This window comes from Pogoniulus pusillus, chromosome 1 (assembly GCF_015220805.1).
Source record: "Pogoniulus pusillus isolate bPogPus1 chromosome 1, bPogPus1.pri, whole genome shotgun sequence".
Lineage (NCBI taxonomy): Eukaryota > Metazoa > Chordata > Aves > Piciformes > Lybiidae > Pogoniulus > Pogoniulus pusillus.
Window position 1 is genome coordinate 29,225,389 of NC_087264.1, and position 19,714 is coordinate 29,245,102.

The 19,714-nt window shown below is 43.6% G+C and overlaps 1 protein-coding gene across 3 annotated transcripts in view; it reads right to left on the bottom strand.

Annotated features, from left to right (window-relative positions):
- Positions 1–895: 895 nt before the first annotated feature.
- The window catches only part of CDAN1 (codanin 1), a 33,177-nt gene continuing 14,358 nt past the window's right edge, over positions 896–19,714 (bottom strand). Inside the window, exons 11-28 of one of the 3 annotated variants that reach the window (XM_064146580.1) lie at positions 18,329–18,537; positions 17,460–17,574; positions 16,490–16,633; positions 15,682–15,848; positions 14,982–15,063; positions 14,242–14,331; positions 12,604–12,658; positions 11,499–11,632; positions 10,262–10,365; positions 9,138–9,287; positions 8,616–8,679; positions 8,038–8,116; positions 6,911–7,068; positions 6,014–6,121; positions 5,587–5,650; positions 4,113–4,315; positions 3,307–3,414; positions 896–2,570 (exon numbers count right to left, since the gene is read on the bottom strand). In XM_064146580.1, coding sequence (XP_064002650.1) covers positions 2,445–2,570; positions 3,307–3,414; positions 4,113–4,315; positions 5,587–5,650; positions 6,014–6,121; positions 6,911–7,068; positions 8,038–8,116; positions 8,616–8,679; positions 9,138–9,287; positions 10,262–10,365; positions 11,499–11,632; positions 12,604–12,658; positions 14,242–14,331; positions 14,982–15,063; positions 15,682–15,848; positions 16,490–16,633; positions 17,460–17,574; positions 18,329–18,537 — 2,160 coding nt within the window. In that variant the 3' untranslated portion in view covers positions 896–2,444. Of the gene's footprint in view, positions 2,571–3,306; positions 3,415–4,112; positions 4,316–5,586; positions 5,651–6,013; positions 6,122–6,910; positions 7,069–8,037; positions 8,117–8,615; positions 8,680–9,137; positions 9,288–10,261; positions 10,366–11,498; positions 11,633–12,603; positions 12,659–14,241; positions 14,332–14,981; positions 15,064–15,681; positions 15,849–16,489; positions 16,634–17,459; positions 17,575–18,328; positions 18,538–19,714 lie in introns of those variants that run through there. The other 2 variants (XM_064146590.1, XR_010302878.1) reach the window with 2 other exon arrangements.

Sequence of the window (19,714 nt, forward strand, 5' to 3'; positions counted from 1 at the left end):
TGACACGGGGCCTTGGCCAAGAAAGAGGGTTTTTTTTTGGTTGGTTTTGAAATAAGACAGTAGCTGAAGCTTCTTTCAGAGTCCACACAACTCTGCCTGCACACCCAGAAGGAAGTTAACAAAACTCGATATTTTGAGAGTTTTGCGTTTGCAGTAGGGAAGACTGACAGAAGGAAGGCCACACACTGATCTAGCTTGCTGTGAACTCTCTTCTGCTCTACTTTGCAGCACAGCTTACCCTACAGGTAGAGGCCGCACACAAAGGACCAGGTATGATGCTAAGTCAGCCATGCCAGGGGTACTGCAGCATCGTGCAACCCCACTGCTGAGCATCCCCAGGCAGAAAGCTGTGTGCTACACAACTGCTCCCAGGGCTTAGCATCAGCTGTCTGGTTCTAGAGAGCAGCCAAGGCTGAGGCCCAGGAATGCAAGTAACTGCATTAGGACATAAGAACGTTGAAACTTCTGTTTCTTACCTGCTGGTTTGCATTCAAGACCTGGCTGCCTTCTGGCCTAGAGGGCACAACTCTGCTCTCTGGAAGTAAACTGCTCTCCAGGCTTGGTCACCTTTTAAAGAAAAAATTCCAAGCATGTTACATTAGATAACAATTCAGACACATGGATTTCATGGAAACAGCCGTCCCCATGGATAAACAGATGTAAAACTCACCAAATTAAATGCAGTCCCAGAGTCCAGAGCACCTTTTTAACCTTTAGAGATTCCACCTTCTCCTCCCTCCACAACACTGCCCCCCGCAAATAAAGTTGTATTCCAGTATAAGCACACAAGCAATATTACAAAACTTTCTCTGCCCCATGCTTTGTGACAAGGTACCTTTCTGCACTTCAGCCCAGGACACATAGGTCACATAGTGACAGCTTCAACACAAACCAGGACATTGAATCATGTTTATTATGATGAATGACAACTCCAGATGAGCTCTGCAGCAAAACGTGACACAGTACTCAGCCCTGGGAAGCAGGTGTGGTTAGGATGGGGTGTACTTGCTACTTCTGTTTGCTTTACCCTGTCCTTGCTGCATACACCATATGCCTGCTTCTGGGGACCCTCTTCTTCAAGCACATCAGAAAACCCCTAAGATGGAGCATGCAGCTGCCAAATCGCACTGCAGCGCTTAGTAACCATGTCAAGAAAACCCTCAGTACAGTTCAGGCACTGAAGTTTCTCCCTCTCCAGCAGCTATAGTTTAATAGTTCTACCCAAGCAGGTCTGTTTGTGGGTTTTCCCAAATCACTGACGCCCACAGGTTTACTTTTCTCACCTTACACAAGGAAGAGGTAAGTTAATTAGCAAATTTAAAAGCTTTGGGCTTCACCTTGTCCAGATGTTCTGGCCAAACAGGGCATTTTCTTTCTGATGAACACCCTGCACTAACAGGACGCTCCTAGACACAAGGAAACAACGTCCTCACTCCTACAGGGAGGGTAAAATCCCTGTAAGATCACTAACGAACATCTAATCAAACTCTGCTAGCCACCAATAGTCCCCACCACAAACCCCAATTTAAGGTAAGGTGTGGTGAGGTGAATGGGAGGTCACACTCACTGTCCTCCACGAAAAGGATTCCTTTCACAAGCAGCTCTCCAGGGGATGTCACAGTGCTTCTGCACTACCATTATGTCTGATCCTCCAGGCTGTAGTTTTCTTGCTGCAGCACTTCCTGTCTGATAAAACCCAAACTCAAGGCAAGAGGGATTATCAAACACCGTAACAGCCAGATGTCACTCATCTTCACAAACTATGAAAGTGTCTTAAAAAATACTGTCTCCAGTACAAAATATAAACAGCTATTTTCTGTTAAAAACCTTGGGAAATAATTACAAATTCTGTTTCCAATGAGAGATGCATCTGTTATTTGAGAATAATGCCATTAGCCTTCTGCTGTTTATATTTAACACAGTTTAACTTTCAAAAGAAGTTTAAAAATATTAAAACCAAACCTTCAAAATCGAGCTTACAATGAAAAATAAATAAAGGCTCATCTTGGTGTCACAGAGGTTCACCTTTTCCTTCCCCTGTTAAAAGACAGCATTAGGAATCACATTAAGAGATGAGGCAGCTACCAGGAAGCCACCTCTGTGATCATGAAGTTATGTGTCCACTTGAGCCGACTCCTGGGTTCGGGTGCAGCCTATTGCTGCACAAATACACCAAATGTTTATGAGTCTGAAAAATGATTGCTCTGAGCCATGATCAAGGTGCTTAAAGGACTTATTTTTTAAACGTAGAGACCCACTTGCTGATTTAACATCCTTCAGCATAGCCACCATGGCAAAATATCCATGAACCAGTGCAGATTTTGCACAAAGTGACCTCTTCTCTGCAGTGAGCTCCCAGCAAATAGCTTGCACTGCATTCAGGAACACTGAAAATTCTGTTGTGTCTTCATCAGTGATTTTAGACACCAGAGAGTTCACCTTCACTAACTTTGTGCTGCCACAGTACCCAGAGATTGTCTGGGCAGTTCACACCGGTTAGTCCTGGGCTCTTCTCTGTGATGTTCTGTAACAAATCTTCTGGACAGCACTTCCAGTTCTTCCAAGAAATCCTGTCACACAGAGATACAAACCAGAAATCCTGCATTAGTAAATGCCAACAAAGAGCCTTGAGTATTTTTTTTCTAGTGAAGAATTCCGGTGCAGAAATCTAGACAAGCCACAAAATTGATTGCAAAGATGCATGCCTGTAGGTCTCCATGTTCAGTCTGCCCTGCACACCCTTCTCAGAAATGATTAGTGCCACAGTTTAAATGGCTAAACATCTCCAGCAAGTGCTCACCAGCCTTGAAGTAGTGTCCATCTTTAGCAAAGGAGTTGGGCGTTCTCTTGCCTTTTTTGACTGCTCTCCCACTCCGGTGGTAGGAGGCTAAGAGATCTAAAAGCAAGTCTGGTTGCAGTTAAGACCCCTTCCAATATGTCATTCTTGGCTGAAGCGTGGCATACACATTCAGGCGAGAACTGAGAAATGGTAACAGAGCCAGTCAGTCTCTTAAGCGGTTACAGTATCCTTGGAAACGTTTCCACTTGACAGGCCGTGCTGGGATTCACACCAGTACAGCCTGCAGCCAGACAACACCGCACAGGCAGTGCTGGGATTCACACCAGTACAGCCTGCAGCCAGGCAAGCAATTACAATAGCAAACTTGCTGGAAGCCAGTCATTCTGCTGCATCAAGTGGGAACTACAGCTAGGAAAGGTTATGTGCTTCATTTACATGAAACAGAACTACAAGTTTAAGTAATTTTACTTTTTAATCTCACTGTTCACACACATTTAAGTACTTACTGAGGGCCAAGGATGTTCCTCAAGGCTATGCAAGCAACTCTTTATTTCACTAGTCCTCATTAGTTCATGTTCTACAAGACCATGAAGCATGAAAAGGAACAAATCCCACTGCAGAAGAGGAAAAGGATGAATAATTATCAATATGTTAATTTCTTTACCCCTACATAATTTATGGTTTGCTTCTTGGATCAGAATGTGGAGTAAAGAAAAGCAAATTATTTGTCTGCCTGTGGGAACAAAGGACACCGAAGAGTAACACTGAAAGTAAGTGAACAACATTCCTTTCGTTCATACATCATATCCTACCATCAAGTCTCAAAATGTCTCAGTTTCCACACTGTGTGTTAATTCCTGTGTGTTCAAGAACAGTTTGAAAAATGGCCTCCCAGAATAAGCTGCCTTTAGCCTGCAACTAGATAAGGCAATTTTCAGCTCCCTTAATGGAAGATCTTACAAGGTCTAACACCGGTACAGAGGCAAAAATGAAAGCTGTTAAGAGACAGGAATGGAACAGTCACCTGTGTTCAGTCCTCAGTCTCCAAGGCCAAATGGGCCATTTTGTCATTTGTTTCTAAATTAAACTGTGCCTTGCTGACCGCCCCCCTGGCAGGGATCAACACTGACAAGCAGCAGGAATGCTCCTAGTCTCTGCCCCTGCAGAAACAAGGCCAGCTACAAGCAGCCCAAACCCCCCTGGCCTCATTCATATGAGCAATTAGCTAATGCTGCAGGCAGGCAGAACTCCTACAGAAAGGTAACAGACCAGAGTGAACACCTGCAACTCCACAGGTTGCAGCAAGCTTTACCTCTCGCTTCTCAACCTCTGCAAGATAACCCATGTTCTTCTTGCTGAACATCAGCTGCACAGGAACAGGTATCCCAAAGTCCTCCTTCCAGATGGAAAGCAGCAGTTTTAGAAGGCCATATGTGGGATTACTATTTACACGCAGCCTCTCGGAGCTCTTCTCCGGGAACTTGATTGTGAGACTCAGAGGAACACGATCTGAAACTGTAAGGAAAGGAAGACGAACTTCTATAGCTACATTGTTTCTTTTTACAGTCGTCATCTCGCTTTAGCAACACATTCTGCATAGCTGGCACCTAAACAGCCACTGAAGGAAAAAAAATTAGCAAGTGAGAAGCAGTGAACCTAAGAGGACTGCAGTTTAGAAGCGTGCAAAAATCAGGACCTTTGAAACTACACAAATGAGTACTGCACAGAAGAGATTTACAGTAGTCAGATAAACACCACCACTGGCTGGCACATACCCCCAAGTCTTAAAAGACAGCTGACCACAGATAAAACAGCCTAATATAGACCAAATGAGAAGCTACTCTAAAGGCAAGTAACACACCGTAACAACATTTAAATCTAAGAACAGATTAAATAGTTGTTTAGTTCTGACTACAGGCGGAGCTGCAGAACCTCATACAAGTGAAAGTAAAGCACAGCAGTGTTTAATTGCAGCTACACATACACTGATCTTCCTCGGCAGTCTAACCCAATGGCATAGGTTTACATTGCTGCCTTCTCAGAATGAGATTCCAGAACGTTCAGCTCTGAACTGCTTTATGAAGGAAAACCCTTATAAGTTTAGAACCCTTAGGAAGGTTCTAAACCCTGGAAACTAGAAAGCTGCCCAGAGACAACACCTGCACCCAGATCACTAGCTCCTGCTGAGAAAAGCATCTTAACACATTGGAGCAAGAAGAAAAACAAACAAACAAAACCAAACAAACAAAAAAACCACCAAACAAACAAAAAAAACACAACCAAAAACCCCAACCCCCCTAAAACCACCCCCACAAACCCCAAAAACCCCAGGCAACACAAACACCAAAGTGAAAACGTGAACAAGAGTCACAATACACAGATAACAACTTAATGCCATTCTCTCCAAAAAAAGCCACAAAAATATAACTGAAGTGAGCATGTAATTTAAAGCCCTTACTTCTATAGGAAAAAACCCAAACCCTCAGCTGGAACTTTCCAGAGGCAGAAGTGCTGGCAAGCATATCATGTATTTAAATGAAGAGATCAGTAAACAAACTCCAAAGCACGTGAATGAGCACAGACATCAGAAGGAAGGTTGGTCACAGTATGATGCTGTTTTGCAGCAGGTGGAAGGGAATAGAAGCAGCCACTCAGAAAAAAATCTGCAGACTCAATGACACCAAAGAGAATGGAACATCAAACACTGAGGTCTCCTAGTGCAAGGATTTAAGGGAACTACAATAACAGATTTCAGTCTTAAATGGCTTATATCATGACTGACTTACCCAGCAAAGAAGCCAACTCAACTGTGCACTTTGCCAGCTGCTGTTCTGATGTGGGACACATGAACTGGAAAACAAACAATAAAGTTGTATGTTTGTCCCCATAATGCAGAATGGACAAAGTCCACTACACATCAGACAGAAGCATCAGAGAGCAGGGTATTTACAGCATGAAGCAGGGAGCTGTCATCAGGAGACCATTAGAGACAGACAAGAAAAGATCATACATGAAGAAGGACTCCTGAAAGGCTGATTTTAACAACCACCAGAAATGCACAGTATAAAAACTGTGCAGCTTTGTTACATTTCAGCTCAAACAAAAAACATTCAACTGAACTCAACTATGAGATAAGGTGAACCAACAAGTATGAAGACAGCTTGAAGTTGTATGGCAGGGGGGGTTGTTGGGTTTTTTGTCTTCTTATTCTACCTTTCTGCATCGAAGACACTGACTCAATCTTCCCAGCAAGCACTCCAGACAGACGCAGTCAATCATTTCACCTTCGTCCCGTGGGCCCACAGCAACACAGAGCACATCCTTGATGAAAAGGACAGCAGTAATTCACCCATTAGTATCCTGCATTTCCACAAGCAGATCTTTGAACCTGTGACACCACAGTACATAGACAGTTCTCAGATCCTCCTAACAGATACTACTGAAAAAAACCTACGCAAGTATCCTTTTCAGAAAACAGATTAAAGCTGCATTTTCCCACATTACCTAAGGCTGAATTTCTACCATAGCTCTCACTAATGTTACAAAGTTAGTCAGTGAGGGCAACCAGTTCACCCTTCTGAGCAGTAACCAGTTTTCAAAGTTCTAGATATATCTGGTAGTGAAGCAAGCAAGTTCAGGATAGAGGTGCTACAGAAATCCAGAGTCCTCTTCTATTACCAAGGTAGCTTCAGTGCTAACTCAAAGCTGAGTACAATGCGCACTGACAGGGTTATGGTATGAAAACTGGTTTGGCAATTTACCACCATCAGAAACCCAGGATGGAAATCAAAAGAAAACAAACAGAAATTTGAAGGCTACATCTCAAGACACCAAACAAAAATATCTTGAAAGAGGAACATCTTACACAGAGCCCCTGGTTTCATCTCTACCTCACCCTCCTCTTTTTATTTTAGCTCATGCAAGATAGCAAAAGAAAAAAGCAAGCAGGGAGAAGAAAAAAACATAAGACGCTTCCATTGTGCCTCCTGAACACTGCTCATGGCCAGTTCCTTAGAGCCAGAACATTCTCTTTTAAGAACCAAAATCTCAAAAAATCCACCAATGTGAAAAATCAGAAGAGAGTGAGGGCAAGACAGGAAGTGAAAGTACCTTAATCTCATTTATAATCTGGGAGGGAAATGGAGTAGAGTGCTGGCAGCCTGGAGGGCAGTCCCTTCTCAACTCCAGAGCGTCCTCGCTGGACAAGGGAAGCCCTGGGACTTTCAGCATTCTATTGAAGGTTGTCTTCACTTCTCTTTTGATGAGTGCTACAAAGAACAAGGAACAAATCCTGTCTAGTCCAGCTTTTCTTTCCAGTGAGGCAGACAGCTGGTTCCAAACACTACCCATATTAGCCTCTCATTACAAGGGCCATGGCAAAGGAGGAAAGGACATTTATGCTCTCAAATCCCTCTCACTCTGAGCTCCCACTGCACTTAATGCGCAGAGGCACGGGTACCAAGTGATAACCAACAGCTCTACAAGGCCACTCCAGGTACCACTCATCTCCTTTTCCATCAAAATCTTTCAGCAGATTTAACAAACAGTGGCTAAGCCAGAAAGCCATGCCAAAACTGAAAGCTGAATCAGCGTGGTCACACCAGTTCAGCCACTGTGCCCATCAAAGCCATATGCTTACTACCAAAATAGGCTTTGACCAGCATCCAAAACACTAAACTCCTGCTGCTGCAAACAGTGCTGGATATTCCTCCCTGAATTCTTGGCACAGCCTCCTGAAGCAATGGGTTTTCAGAAATTGTGAGGCCTTGCCAGAGCACTATTACAGAGTAAAAGGCCTATAGCTGTCTTCAGCATGCTGAAAATACATCCAGTCCATGAAGTGCTTGTTTTACAGACTTCAGAAGCACTCTGGACACGTGGAATATGAGGTGGCTTGAGAGGGCAGTTGTCTGTACCCTAAGTCTGAAGTGCTGCAACAACTTAGCCTAGGTGACATTTTGAGAAGCAGTATTTGCTGTCACCATCCTACAAGCCTCCATAACCAAGAATCACTTAGACATGGGCCAAGCCTGAAAAAAAATCCCTGAAGACTTTGAGAGCTAGAAATCATTCATCTTATTCCTAAACAAGGAGGGATAGAGCAACTGCATGCTTCCCACTGAAAAAAAACCAAACAATAACCCAACTAAATTCTATCCCTTGAGCTCAGACAAAAAAAACAAACAAAGAGTACAACACACAGGTAACAAGTGCCAGGTCAGGGTATGCAGACTCACCTGCAATGTTGGCAGAAAGCCAGCCACAAGCTTTCTCAGTAGCCAGTTCCACTGCAATGTCTTCTGCACTACTTAAAACCTTTACAGGGAAGATAACAAGCAACAAGAAATTTACAACCAGCCACAGCAGTAGTCAGTGAGATCTCACAAGGAAGTCTAGAGGGGAAAAAGCTTAATTCTGACATGTGGCATTTCAACAGAGCACCACCACCTCCATGAGAGCTACTGTGGGTAATAGGACAGACCCATTTTGACTTCCCAAAACCTCATTAACCCCAAACACACTCCACTGACTCTTGGCAAAGTTGATAATAAAACAGCAGTGTCATCCTTGCTAGATGAATGCAATTTATACACCATTCTAGTCTCAACAGCTACTGGGTGGAGTATCACTTTGGCCAGAATACACAAAGCAGCCTGACAGAGTTGACTCTCCTTAGCTATCAGTCCTCACATGGGGACATCAATAGATTTCACTCTCCTAAGCTATTCAGGGCCAAGTGAAGCACCAATAGAAAAATAGTAATGAACTAAGATCGAAGTGAAGGCTTGTAAACAGCTTTAGTGCAAACACGTACGGCAGCAGATGTCTCTTCTGGCAGTAACACTCTCACTGCCTCAGGACCTTTCTTTTTGCAGAATCTGCAAAAGAACAAAAAAAACGTGCCACAGCATTAGACAGAGTTCTTAGCCAACCCTGAGAGGTTCATCACTGTAGCAACTTTCACACACCCTCTTAAAGTCAATACCAGCTGCAAGAGCGCAGTGAAATAAGTCAGAGCGAAAGAGCCAGACAAGGACAGAGCAAGTACAAGCCACTCACTGCCATACTCGATTTTCTGAGGAAAGAAAACACTATGGCTGTGGTGGACATCCATTTGGAGCTGCATGCAGAGGGGCACACAACACCTTTACTTCTTCCTACAAATAGGGTGCTAACTGGCCAGAGATGCAGTGGACAGTCACCCTAAGAATAGCAGAGGTCAGGGGCAGAGTCGATACTTAGCAGCAGCCAAGTTTGACAGGCCAAGCCAAGCCAGGCTACTGATTCTACACTAAGAGAAAGGAAGGCACAAGTTTAAATCACTTTTCCTCCTTACTCTCTGCCTTTGACAAGTGCCTGGGCGCCTTCCTCATACAGATGAGCGCACACCTCTTCAAGCAGCTTGTCATGGTTAGCATTCTCCTCCTTCACTTTATCCTGCAACATGACTTCAGCCCTTTGAACCAGCTCTGCTACCAGTGTGGCCCTGCAAAAAAATAGACTGAAATCAACAGAAGAAACAGCACACACTAACTAGCCATCCTCACCAATTTAGCAGGATACCCATGCCACATGCCAAAGAAGAATTAACCACACAGTGTTTAGTGCTGTGCTGCTTCCTTCCACTTTTTGTAAGGACAAAAACTGCAACAAAGATACCAAAACAGTACTAAGAGTGAAAGCCTTTAAGCAGAAAGACGCATGGCTGCAAGTATCTATTCTGGTAGCAGTAACCTCACACTCTCAATTAATAATGGTCAGAAGTTTAAAGATACCAACAGCCAGCATTCCTTCTGGGCTGATATCTTTTTATGTCTTCAACAAATGGAGAATGGGACAGTGCAAACTCTGAACAAGCTCATGAGCGACAAGCCAGAGGGCAAGGCTGCCATTCATGACTGTGACAAGATGGAGAAATATGTTGATGATGGGGCAGTGACTGCACACCCATAATAGCTGGGGTCTAATGGCTAGGGAGTAGCTCTGCACAAAAGGATATGTGGCTCCTAGTAGAGAAACAAAGTAAGTTAGCAGTGCCCAAAGAAAGCCAACCTTACACTGGACTCACATTAGCAATAGCACAGCCAGCAAGTAAGGGAAATTACTGTTCCCCATGGCTGATGAAAGCTGGATCTGCTTTGAGGAGTTTATATCAGGTGATCTCCAGAGATCCATCTGATCTGATTTTTCCAATTGTTTGGCAAGAGCATTTGGAAAGGGATACAAAGTCTCAAAATGCTGCACTGTGTTCCCATTCTAAGTGTCCCACACCATCCTCTGTGCATCCTTTCATAAATTTCCCTTGGTGATGGCAATGAGGATCCCTGTCACAGCCTCATACAGCTACAGAGCATATTCCAAGGGAAGCTTTCTTTCCCCTATACATACAATTCCAAAGGATCAACTCTATTCCTCAGTAAAGTAACCTCTAAAGTCACAGAACAGATCCCCAGCACTTACTTGATGTGCTTAACACAGTTGGATCCCACTCTTTCTGCCACAAACTCAACTGTTCTCCGGAGGGAGGGAGGCTGGTTGTGGAAGAAGGCCTGTTCCAGTTCTGCCTGTTCAAGAAAAAAAGTGCTACAACTGATTAGAGCACTTCACCTGGATGCCCCTCTCCAACATAGGAATGCACATGAACTACCATCCAGGAATTGTGGTCAGGTCAAGCAATTTGCCTGCTCTAGAACTTTCTGCTGTTGTAGCATGCAGCACCTCTGTGAAATATTTGCAATTTCCTTCACACTGTTTGACCTAAAGCTCATTACCAGGGTTTATGAAGATGCAAAAGTAAATGCACAGCAAGTCACAGAATAGAATCAATCAGGTTGGAAGAGACCTCCAAAATCATCCAGTCCAACCTAGCACCCAGCCCTATGCAGTCAACTAGACCACGGCACAAAATGCTTCATCCAGTCTTTTCTTGAACACCTCCAGGGATGGTGACTCCACCACCTCCCTGGGCAGCCCATTCCAATGCCAATCACTCTCTCTGGGAAGAACTTCCTCCTAACATCCAGCCTATACTTCCCTGGCACAACCTGAGACTGTGTCCCCTTGTTCTATTGCTGGTTGCCTGGAAGAAGAGACCAACCCCTACCTGGCTACAATCTCCCTTCTCAGGTAGCTGTAGACACCATTGAGGTCCCCCCTGATCCTTCTCTTCCCAGGCTAAACAACCCCAGCTCCCTCAGCCTCTCCTCATAGAGTTTGTGTTCCAGGTCTTTCACCAGCTTTGTCGCCCTTCTCTGGTAGCAAATCACCACATGGGGTTTGTTTCTGGAAAGAAAGGCTTTGCACTTTGAATTACAGGCTGGCTAATCCTGTAGGATTTTAACCCTTTTCGAAAGCATGGCTACAATCTAACCAAAAGAGAGCAAGAGAAACACATCAACATGTTGAAAAACATCAACATGTTCTGCTGGAGAAGAAGCAGACAGAGATAGGCTAGTTGTTCCAGTAGGAAGAACTTTTACTGATGTTATCTCAATTTCAACACTCACATGTTCTCCAGCCCCCTAACAAAACCAAAAGAAAGTGGAGTAAGGATACCCAACTGTTAAACACGATGTTCTCTGCTGCCTAGGCCCATTCTTTTCTTTCCCACACACTAAGACAGACACCATTGTACGCCCTGCCCTCACAAGTAACTTCTCCTGCCCTGCTTTCCCTTGAGACTCCTTTGTTTCATCACCTGCAGTTTCCGCTGTGTGACAGAAGCCTTGGATGCCAAGGACTCTGCAGCTGTGGGAGTGATTTTCCTTATAAAGCCACCATTTTTTGCTCCACTGCCAGCCACAAAAGAGGCAAGTAGCTTCCGCAGCTCACCTGTACAAAGACACACACAAACACGTTCATAACACCCATGATCCAGGGAACAAATCAAAACTCAAGAAGGTAACTTTCACACTGTCAGTCCTGCTCCCAGAGCAGATTCAACTTCTGTAAAAGCTGAGGTTTCAGAAAAGCAGAAGGACATCCCACCCATTTAACTGGCAGGACACAAGAAGGCAGGCAAAGCTCTGAAGATAAAAGAGGAGGCTTCAAAGAAGCTTCCTGGCACACAGCATTTGTTCACAAGGATCAGGGAACAGCCACTTCAGTGCATCCATTTTTAGCATGGCAAGCAGAACTGTAAAGTCTACAACAGACAAGGCAGAGTTACACACAATTCCAATATGGTCCGGACTAAACACCAGAGGGAAAGCCCAAAAACATGTTCAACCCCTAGAAATTCTCATGGTGCAGATTTAACACACAGTTTTTCAAGGAAAATCCCAGGAAGTAGAGCACCATCCCACTGTCTAGGAATCTGTTCTCTACAGCGACACATTTCACCTGCAGTATCTCAAAACAACAACCTGACAAAGCACCAGGGTACAAAAGGATCCTTCCCTTCTGCCTGGAATCAGATAAATGGTCAAGGCATTCCCTACAGTACAAATACTTCTCCTTATGCCTATGATGGGGAAAAGTTGTATGTGTAACTCCTTGGAATGCTTCCTTCCAGGTGATGTCTCTGTCCATCCACATGCCAGCTCTCCAGATCAGCTATTCTAACAGTGTAGTCCCTCCCCCCAGCTTCTCTAGATGCTATTCACAGCAGCATGAGCATCTGCAATACAGCTTTTTTTAATCAAAGTTGAGTCATGTACAACTGAGAACTGAAGTTGCGCGGCATGATAAGAAAAATTCTCAGTATTCAAATCATCAAATGACCCCAAAACTACAAAACATAATAGAAATAAATGTACAGTAATAGATTTCTTTTATAGAGCAAATACAAATAAATCACTCACCAAGGTACGGGCAGCAGGTATAAAGTAACTGCTGATCCACCAAGGGCACAGAGTCCTGGTATGAAAAGGAACGAAGCGCTAAGAGGACACAGTAGGAAAGAAGCAGTCTTCACAGAACAGAAATCCCATATATGTAGCCACAAGCAGGTTTCAGAACTGCCTTTCCAGGAAAACAATAACTGGATTCCAAATCCACAGTAAAATCAAGAATTTCTGCTAGTGTGAGGCAAATTGGAATATTTTAATGACAGAAATTAGATTGTAGGCTGTAAAAAGAAAACAGTGGTGATGTCTACTTCACTCATAGGCTTGCTGAGATGTATAAAAACAAGAACAAAAACATAGATGTCTGTGGGTCTCTGTTGGAGCCTGTGCCTTCTCCCTGGGCTGCTTTGGTGTAGTTAATCCTTTTGCTTCTAACCCCCCTGGCCAATCCTCCAAAGCCACCTTGCATGTAAGGCATACTCTGGGGTAAGGTAAAGAGGTGGAAAGTGGAAGGGTGGTTGGGAGCCCCTCCTGGCGACTCTGATTTCTGGGAGGGCTGTTGTGTTTCTGTGTTACCTTCAACTTGTATATCTCTGTATATAGCTGTAAATATGTGTTTGTATATTGTGCTAAGCTGTACATATAAAGCTTTGTTCCTTAATTTCCAGCCGGCTGAGTCTAGTCTGGGTGATTTCACAAGGGGGGGGCGGGGGGGGCAGGTAACTCCAAAACCATCAAACAAATCCACAGTGAAATCATGACTTTTGCAGCCCAAGTGCTAGGTCCAGCCCTGTAATTTACAATGAGCTGCTGCACATTTAGTGTAGCTCAGCCTTTGCTTGATCACTGTGAAAGCCAAGCTGAAAGCTGAAGACTGCAGGTGGGAAGCAGGGTTACTACCACAGCTGCTTTTTGTAAAAGAGAAACCTATCACTGAAGGAGACTAAACGAGGCACATCTGCTACGCATTATGCCTCCACAGGTGTCTTCATCCAGACCTGCATCTCATCTCTGCCACTGAAGACAGAGCAAAACAGAGCATTCTAACTACAAGACACACATATACTGTAGCAAACATGCTGCTCAGTTTTCAAGGGATACTAGGGATTCTCTGGGACTTATGTATGTCTGGTAATCATCTGAAACATCACACTTGCCATCAACTGAACTCCTTTTCTGCTCACCTCTGCTATTTTCAGTTGCCCCGAAACTCCAGTTTTGTGCAACTGGAGAGTGGGTGACTCCAAAGACATCAACCTTCCTCTTACAGTCCCGCACATCAGAGTTTCTGTTGAGTTTAACACTACTCTTGGTTATTTCTGGGGAAAACTAACAGTTCTATCAGCTCTCCTTGTCCTTCTGTGAGCAGGGAAACAGCACCTGATCCTTCAACAAAACTTGGCTCCTATTCTGCAAACTGTGGCAGCAAGTGAGATGCCCCCTGCCTGGCAGCAGCCCCAGAGCTGCAAGAGTTTAAACTCCAGAATGTAACTGATGCACCTGGGACAGACTGGGGCATCACATCCATTGGACTGTGCATGCCCAACACAACTGCACTGAAGCCAAGCTCCTGATAAAATCTTAAACATCTGAGGCTGTGGTGGGTCCACCCTCATCCACAGATTCAGAGGACATTTTACTGCACTGACTTACCAAAGCCTGGGCAGATGTCACAGTATCCATCACCAATCCCTCCTGCCTTACATCAGAGGTAAAAAACAATTCTTCAGGGACTGACGGAACCTGAAACAAAAACCCCAGCAGTTACAATCCAAACAACAGTTAGCAATTCACACAATTTCTGATAAAGAAGACAGTAAAATCTCAAACTGTCACCCACAAAATCTCCTCAGGATCCTCTCCACCCTAATAAGAACCTTTCCATAACATTAAAGATTTAATATGATCACAGTAACATAAGCCACCTTCCTCACCCTCCCCACACAGCATTTTTCAACTCTCCAACAGGTTTCTTCTAAGCAGCTACCTGGCTTCCAAGTGGAGGCACCGAAGGATTTTGAAACTTCATCACTTTAATAGACAAAATTCCCCAGTAATTCAAGGCTGCCAGCTAGCACTAGTGGACAAAACCTTCCATTCTAACAGGAATCAGCTGTCAATCTGCTTACAAGGATGCAGATTTTTAAGTCACAATGTTTCAGCAACAACTAGAATTCCTACTGAAAAGAAGTTGCAGTTCCACCAAAGAAAACTAATTTTCCATTAGAAGAATACAGAGGCTTGTTTAAAGCTCACACTAGTGTTAAATAAAAACTGACAATGAAAACAACTACTGTTTTACAATGTTTTAACTCATTTCAGTACTATTTTCTGTTGAGTTTCATGACCTGCTTGCCTTCAGGGAAGAGTCGCGTGCATGCTGGGAGCCCTACCTGGAAAAGCCAACCCAGAACTGCAAGGATCAACAGCTTGTTCAGAAAACTCATCTCCTTATCTTCAGAAAGGACCATTAACCTGACATGAAGCACAAGCAACAAGAATGAACATTGTTAGACTTCAGCAGCTCAATTTTCAATACAGAAAAGTGCCCCAATTATTCACTTTCCAAACCCCGTTTGTCTCCATCTACACATTCCTCGCTTGCCTGCCTAAATGGCAGAGCACAAGCTCCACTGTCTTGTACATATGCATCTGAATAACATGCTGGTTTAAGTGTACACTGGAAAAGTCACTGTCCAGTAACTGTCTAAAACATGCTTCCATTTTTTCTCATGTACATGGGAAAGAAAAATAGAGATTATTTAGGTATGGCAGACCTTGTAGATCTAAGGTTCAAATTCAAGGTTTAGAAGTCACAACTGCAGATGTAGAATGAATGAACAGGGATTTAAGAAATTCTGCTTACTTAACGACAAAACATATTTAAACCAAATATTCATCTCAGAGTTCAGGATGTGCTCCTTTTGCAGCTTTATGTAAGGTAAGAAGTACTCCTGATTTGCCCAGAGAAACCCTACAAACTCTTCTAAGGAGGTCAGACTAGGTCCACTGTCTCAGATACCAGGCACCTCAGCTAAGCAACCAAATCTTGACAACAAAGCTCTTCACAAATACCCTTTCCCAGGCTCTTACCTGTATATCTGCAGCAAAAGATAAAATACTTTCCTGTAGTAATCAAGGAAAGGTGCCACATGGTCCACAAGGGAAAGGTACTCCACAATCCAAGGAACAGTGAGGATAGAACGTTGATCCCGAATAGATTGTCTCAGAAGCTTCAATACATCCAGTATAGGCAGGCTCTTAATGGATGATAGAAGTTAAAGCAACAACTTGATATTACCTTTTGATACTTCAATGGAAACTTTACCTACATCTTGACATTTCTTTCTAGGTTTTCACACTCTGTACAAATAAGAGGTGACTCACTGGCTAAGAAAAACATTTCTTTGCACAAGAACAGAAATGAAAACCACACTGTGGTGGCAACCAGATGTCCCACTGGGACTTCCACAAGTAGAGCTGTAAGCCTATGTACAGGCAGTGTCAAGGCGTAACCCCTGCCTCTTCACATTCAACACTGTGAGGAGATGGCTGCAAAAGTAGTAAAACCATTCCTGGGTTTGTATCTATAGATTTTACACTGTAAATACAAGCCTTCTAGCCCAGTCAGTGTTCTGGAATGATGGCCCCAGATATGCAGAAGTAATGGAAGACTAATACCTCAACAGCAGTGCACTGCTCACTATTTCTAGCTAGCTTAAACACTTACCTCCTTTGTTCCCAAACTCAAAATATGCAGTAAGGACACAGAACAGTACAACATCATCCCAGGAACTAATGGCTTGCTTTGAAAGGCCACAACAGCCCCTTTTTGAATCAGAAAACCTGCTTGGCAAGCAAAAGGCCACGTTATATTTCTTGGAAGAGTTTGGTCTCTTACTTGGTTTCTTAGTGCTACTGCAGAGTCTTGCAAGTCTCTAGTTGGTTGCTCCACAGTGCGATAGGGCAAGAAAACAATAAACCCCAGGAACTTGGCAAGAAGTCGTAGGCTTAACAGGATCACAGTGAAACGCTTCTTTTCATCCTGAAATGAAAACAGATCCAAGCTGAGGTAATGCTGCCCTAAACTGGCAAAGCAACTGCATAACTTCCACTCCCTTTACATAAAAGGACCACATAACTTCCACCACTGCTTTTAAGGAAGTTTCCAAACCAGGTATTTTTATCGAGTTTCCAAAATATATATTTATCAAGCGCTTCCAATTGCTTCAGCCTCTACTGCTTCACTTATAGCAAGACAACATAAATTCAAGAGCTTTCTGAAACAAGCAGCTGCTTAATCAAACCTTCATATTAGCAACTTTTGAGTCACTCAGAGGGCAGACAGCTGATCTCGTGATGTTTCCTTTATCCCAGTACTGCTCTGCAAGTCTTCTTGAACCTCTGGCTGCTATTTTGCTAACAGACTATAAGCTGTGACACCTTTGATATGTAGAAATAAGTGAAGAAACATCTGAACAGGTATGAATAGGCATGACTACAAATCCATTCAAACTAAAATCTTAACATATGGAAAAGTGTCGAGGGACTACTGCAACTGAGTGCAACAACTCAACTTGGTTACTCCACAGATCTAATACAGGGTACTAACAACCTAAAAGGATGTTCTCACTTTTCAAACTATCATGCATCTGTATGGCAAAATTCTATGAAGTGCCCTGAAGCACACAAGTAAATATCCAGGGGTCCTGACGTCTATAATCAAGTGGCAAAATCTAATGAAGAAGCTCTTGTCCTGCAAACACAGTGAAGTAAACTCTAGGAAACTAACTATCAAGGCAGTAACTCTCAGGGTACTGAGACAGTTTAGCAAAATTACTGACAGATGTGCTTGCAAAAACCAAGCTTACCTGTTCATCCATATCTGCTTCTCCATCCCTGTGCTCATGCTCCACCACAGAAAGGCCATTCAGCTCCAGTATCTTCAGGCACAGGCTGTCCATCAGGTGCTGGTTGAACTGGTAACTTCAGCAAAACATGATGATGAGTCAGACTGGGCTGAAAACAGCAGTACATATTCCACTAACACATTTCAAAATTTCAAGTTTGTCTCTGAAGTTGTAGCAAGCATCAGCAGACATCCAGTGGAACAGACTGACAGCAAGGGACAAAGCTGGTAGTCCCTGGCCTCTCCTTTTCCACCCTTATTTTGTACTTTTTTCAAATAGACTCTATTTAGCAAGTCCCAGTACTAAGATAATGAAATGGATTTGTTGAAGCAGGAAGCTGTAAAATAACTGAACTTAAGATTCCTATCTCATGTAGATCAGAACTCTTCCATGCTGTGGACTGTGAAAAAACAAAATCATGAATCTGGTTCATCCTGTAACTCCTTGGCTTCATGGACTACCACAGAAGAAACTCATGGTCAGTCCAGTGCCCTTGCTAGACAGCACTGCATACGTTAGCACTGGGAAATGCTGATGGCTTGTGAGAAGATATCATGGTGTTATAAAAGGAAAATTATTACCATGTAGTCTAGTCTAATGTAACACACACAAACACATTCCGTGCTCCAGAGATAACCTGCTTGCTTACATGTTCACCATGTGTGCTGGCCAAGAACACTAAATGTGGTATTGTGCAGCTTAAAAACATTTCTTATACACCTAGGTTACACCACTCTCCAAGCAGCTGCTTGCTCTAAGAGTGACATGCCAGTCTTCCCCACTCACCGCACACTTCACAAAGGAAACCGCAGCCACAAGCTAGAGCTAACCTTCCTGCACTGAGGATGAAATCCCTGAAGAACTGCTGGCACCCTGGAAATGAAGGGGGTGGACAAGGTCCTCTGATGCTCTGAGGAACAACAAATCTTTCCTGCAGCCTCTTCAAACGGCTCAGATTGTCGGAACCCAGCATATTAAGGACATCCTGGTCTGGGGTGTCTCCCCAGCTTGCACCACCACCAGTAGGACCTTTACACATCTTCAGGAGACAAAAAGTAGTGAGGAGAAAAACTTGTAATAAAGCACCATTTCCTTTAATCTCCCAATCCACATATTCTCCTTCCCTCACAAGAATTTGTCTCCAAGTAATGCAACCATGGCCTTTTCAGGTGGCCCACATACAGGACTCTTGTTTGTGCCAAAACATGCTACCCATCTTGGCCATAAACAGCCTAGAGATTGTGAGATGGAACTCCAATCCTATGCATCTAATGTAGCCTGCTATACACACCTAGCAGGCTATATACGGTGTAGAGTGGAGAAAAAAGTCTATCAGTTCCATGATCCTGATGAACCACTCAGCAGCACCTTTAACCCAGGCTCCAAGGACCACAACTCTGCACTGTACATTCCCAAACCAGGTTTTCCCAGAGTTGAAGTTAAAAAAAAGAGTGCTATCCTCCCTCAGACATGTAGATATTACTCAGGGCCCAAAGAATCACAGAACCACAGAACTGGAAGGGTCTCCTGGATCATCTAATCCAACGTTCCTGCTCAGTCAGTATCACCTACAGCAGGTTGTACAGGGCCACATCCAAACAGGTTTTGAATGTCACCACAGATGGGGACTTCACAACCTCTCCAGGCAACCCGATTTGCTGACCATCCTTACAATAAAGAAGCATTACTATTGCTGCCTTCAGATGGAATTTCCTTCCTCTCAGTTTGTGTCTGTTACCTCATGTCCTGTCAGTGAACACTAAGGAGAATCTGCCTCTCTCTTCATTACCACTCATCAAGTATTTATACACAGCACTGAAATAACCTAGAGCCTGCTCTTCTCCAAGCTAAACAGTCCCAGCCCCCTCAGCTTTTCCTCATCTAAAAATTGCACCAATCCCTTTATTTATGTGGCCCTGTGCTGAACTTGCTCTAGTAAGTCTATTTCTTTCTTGTACAGGTGAGCCCAGAACTAGGCATAATACTCCAGACATAATCTAGACAATTATGAGTAAAGAGAAAAGATGACTGCATACTCCTCTACATCTAAATCAGGACAATTTTAATGAGAAGTCATACTGAAAAGCAACATTTAACTTTGTCTATCAAGCAACCTATTACTAGGTCCATTTATTCCAAACTGAGTATCCTCCTTTCCTAAAGGACCATCTTGTTACCCTTTCCAACTAGTGAGTTATCAGGCCTTGACACAAATC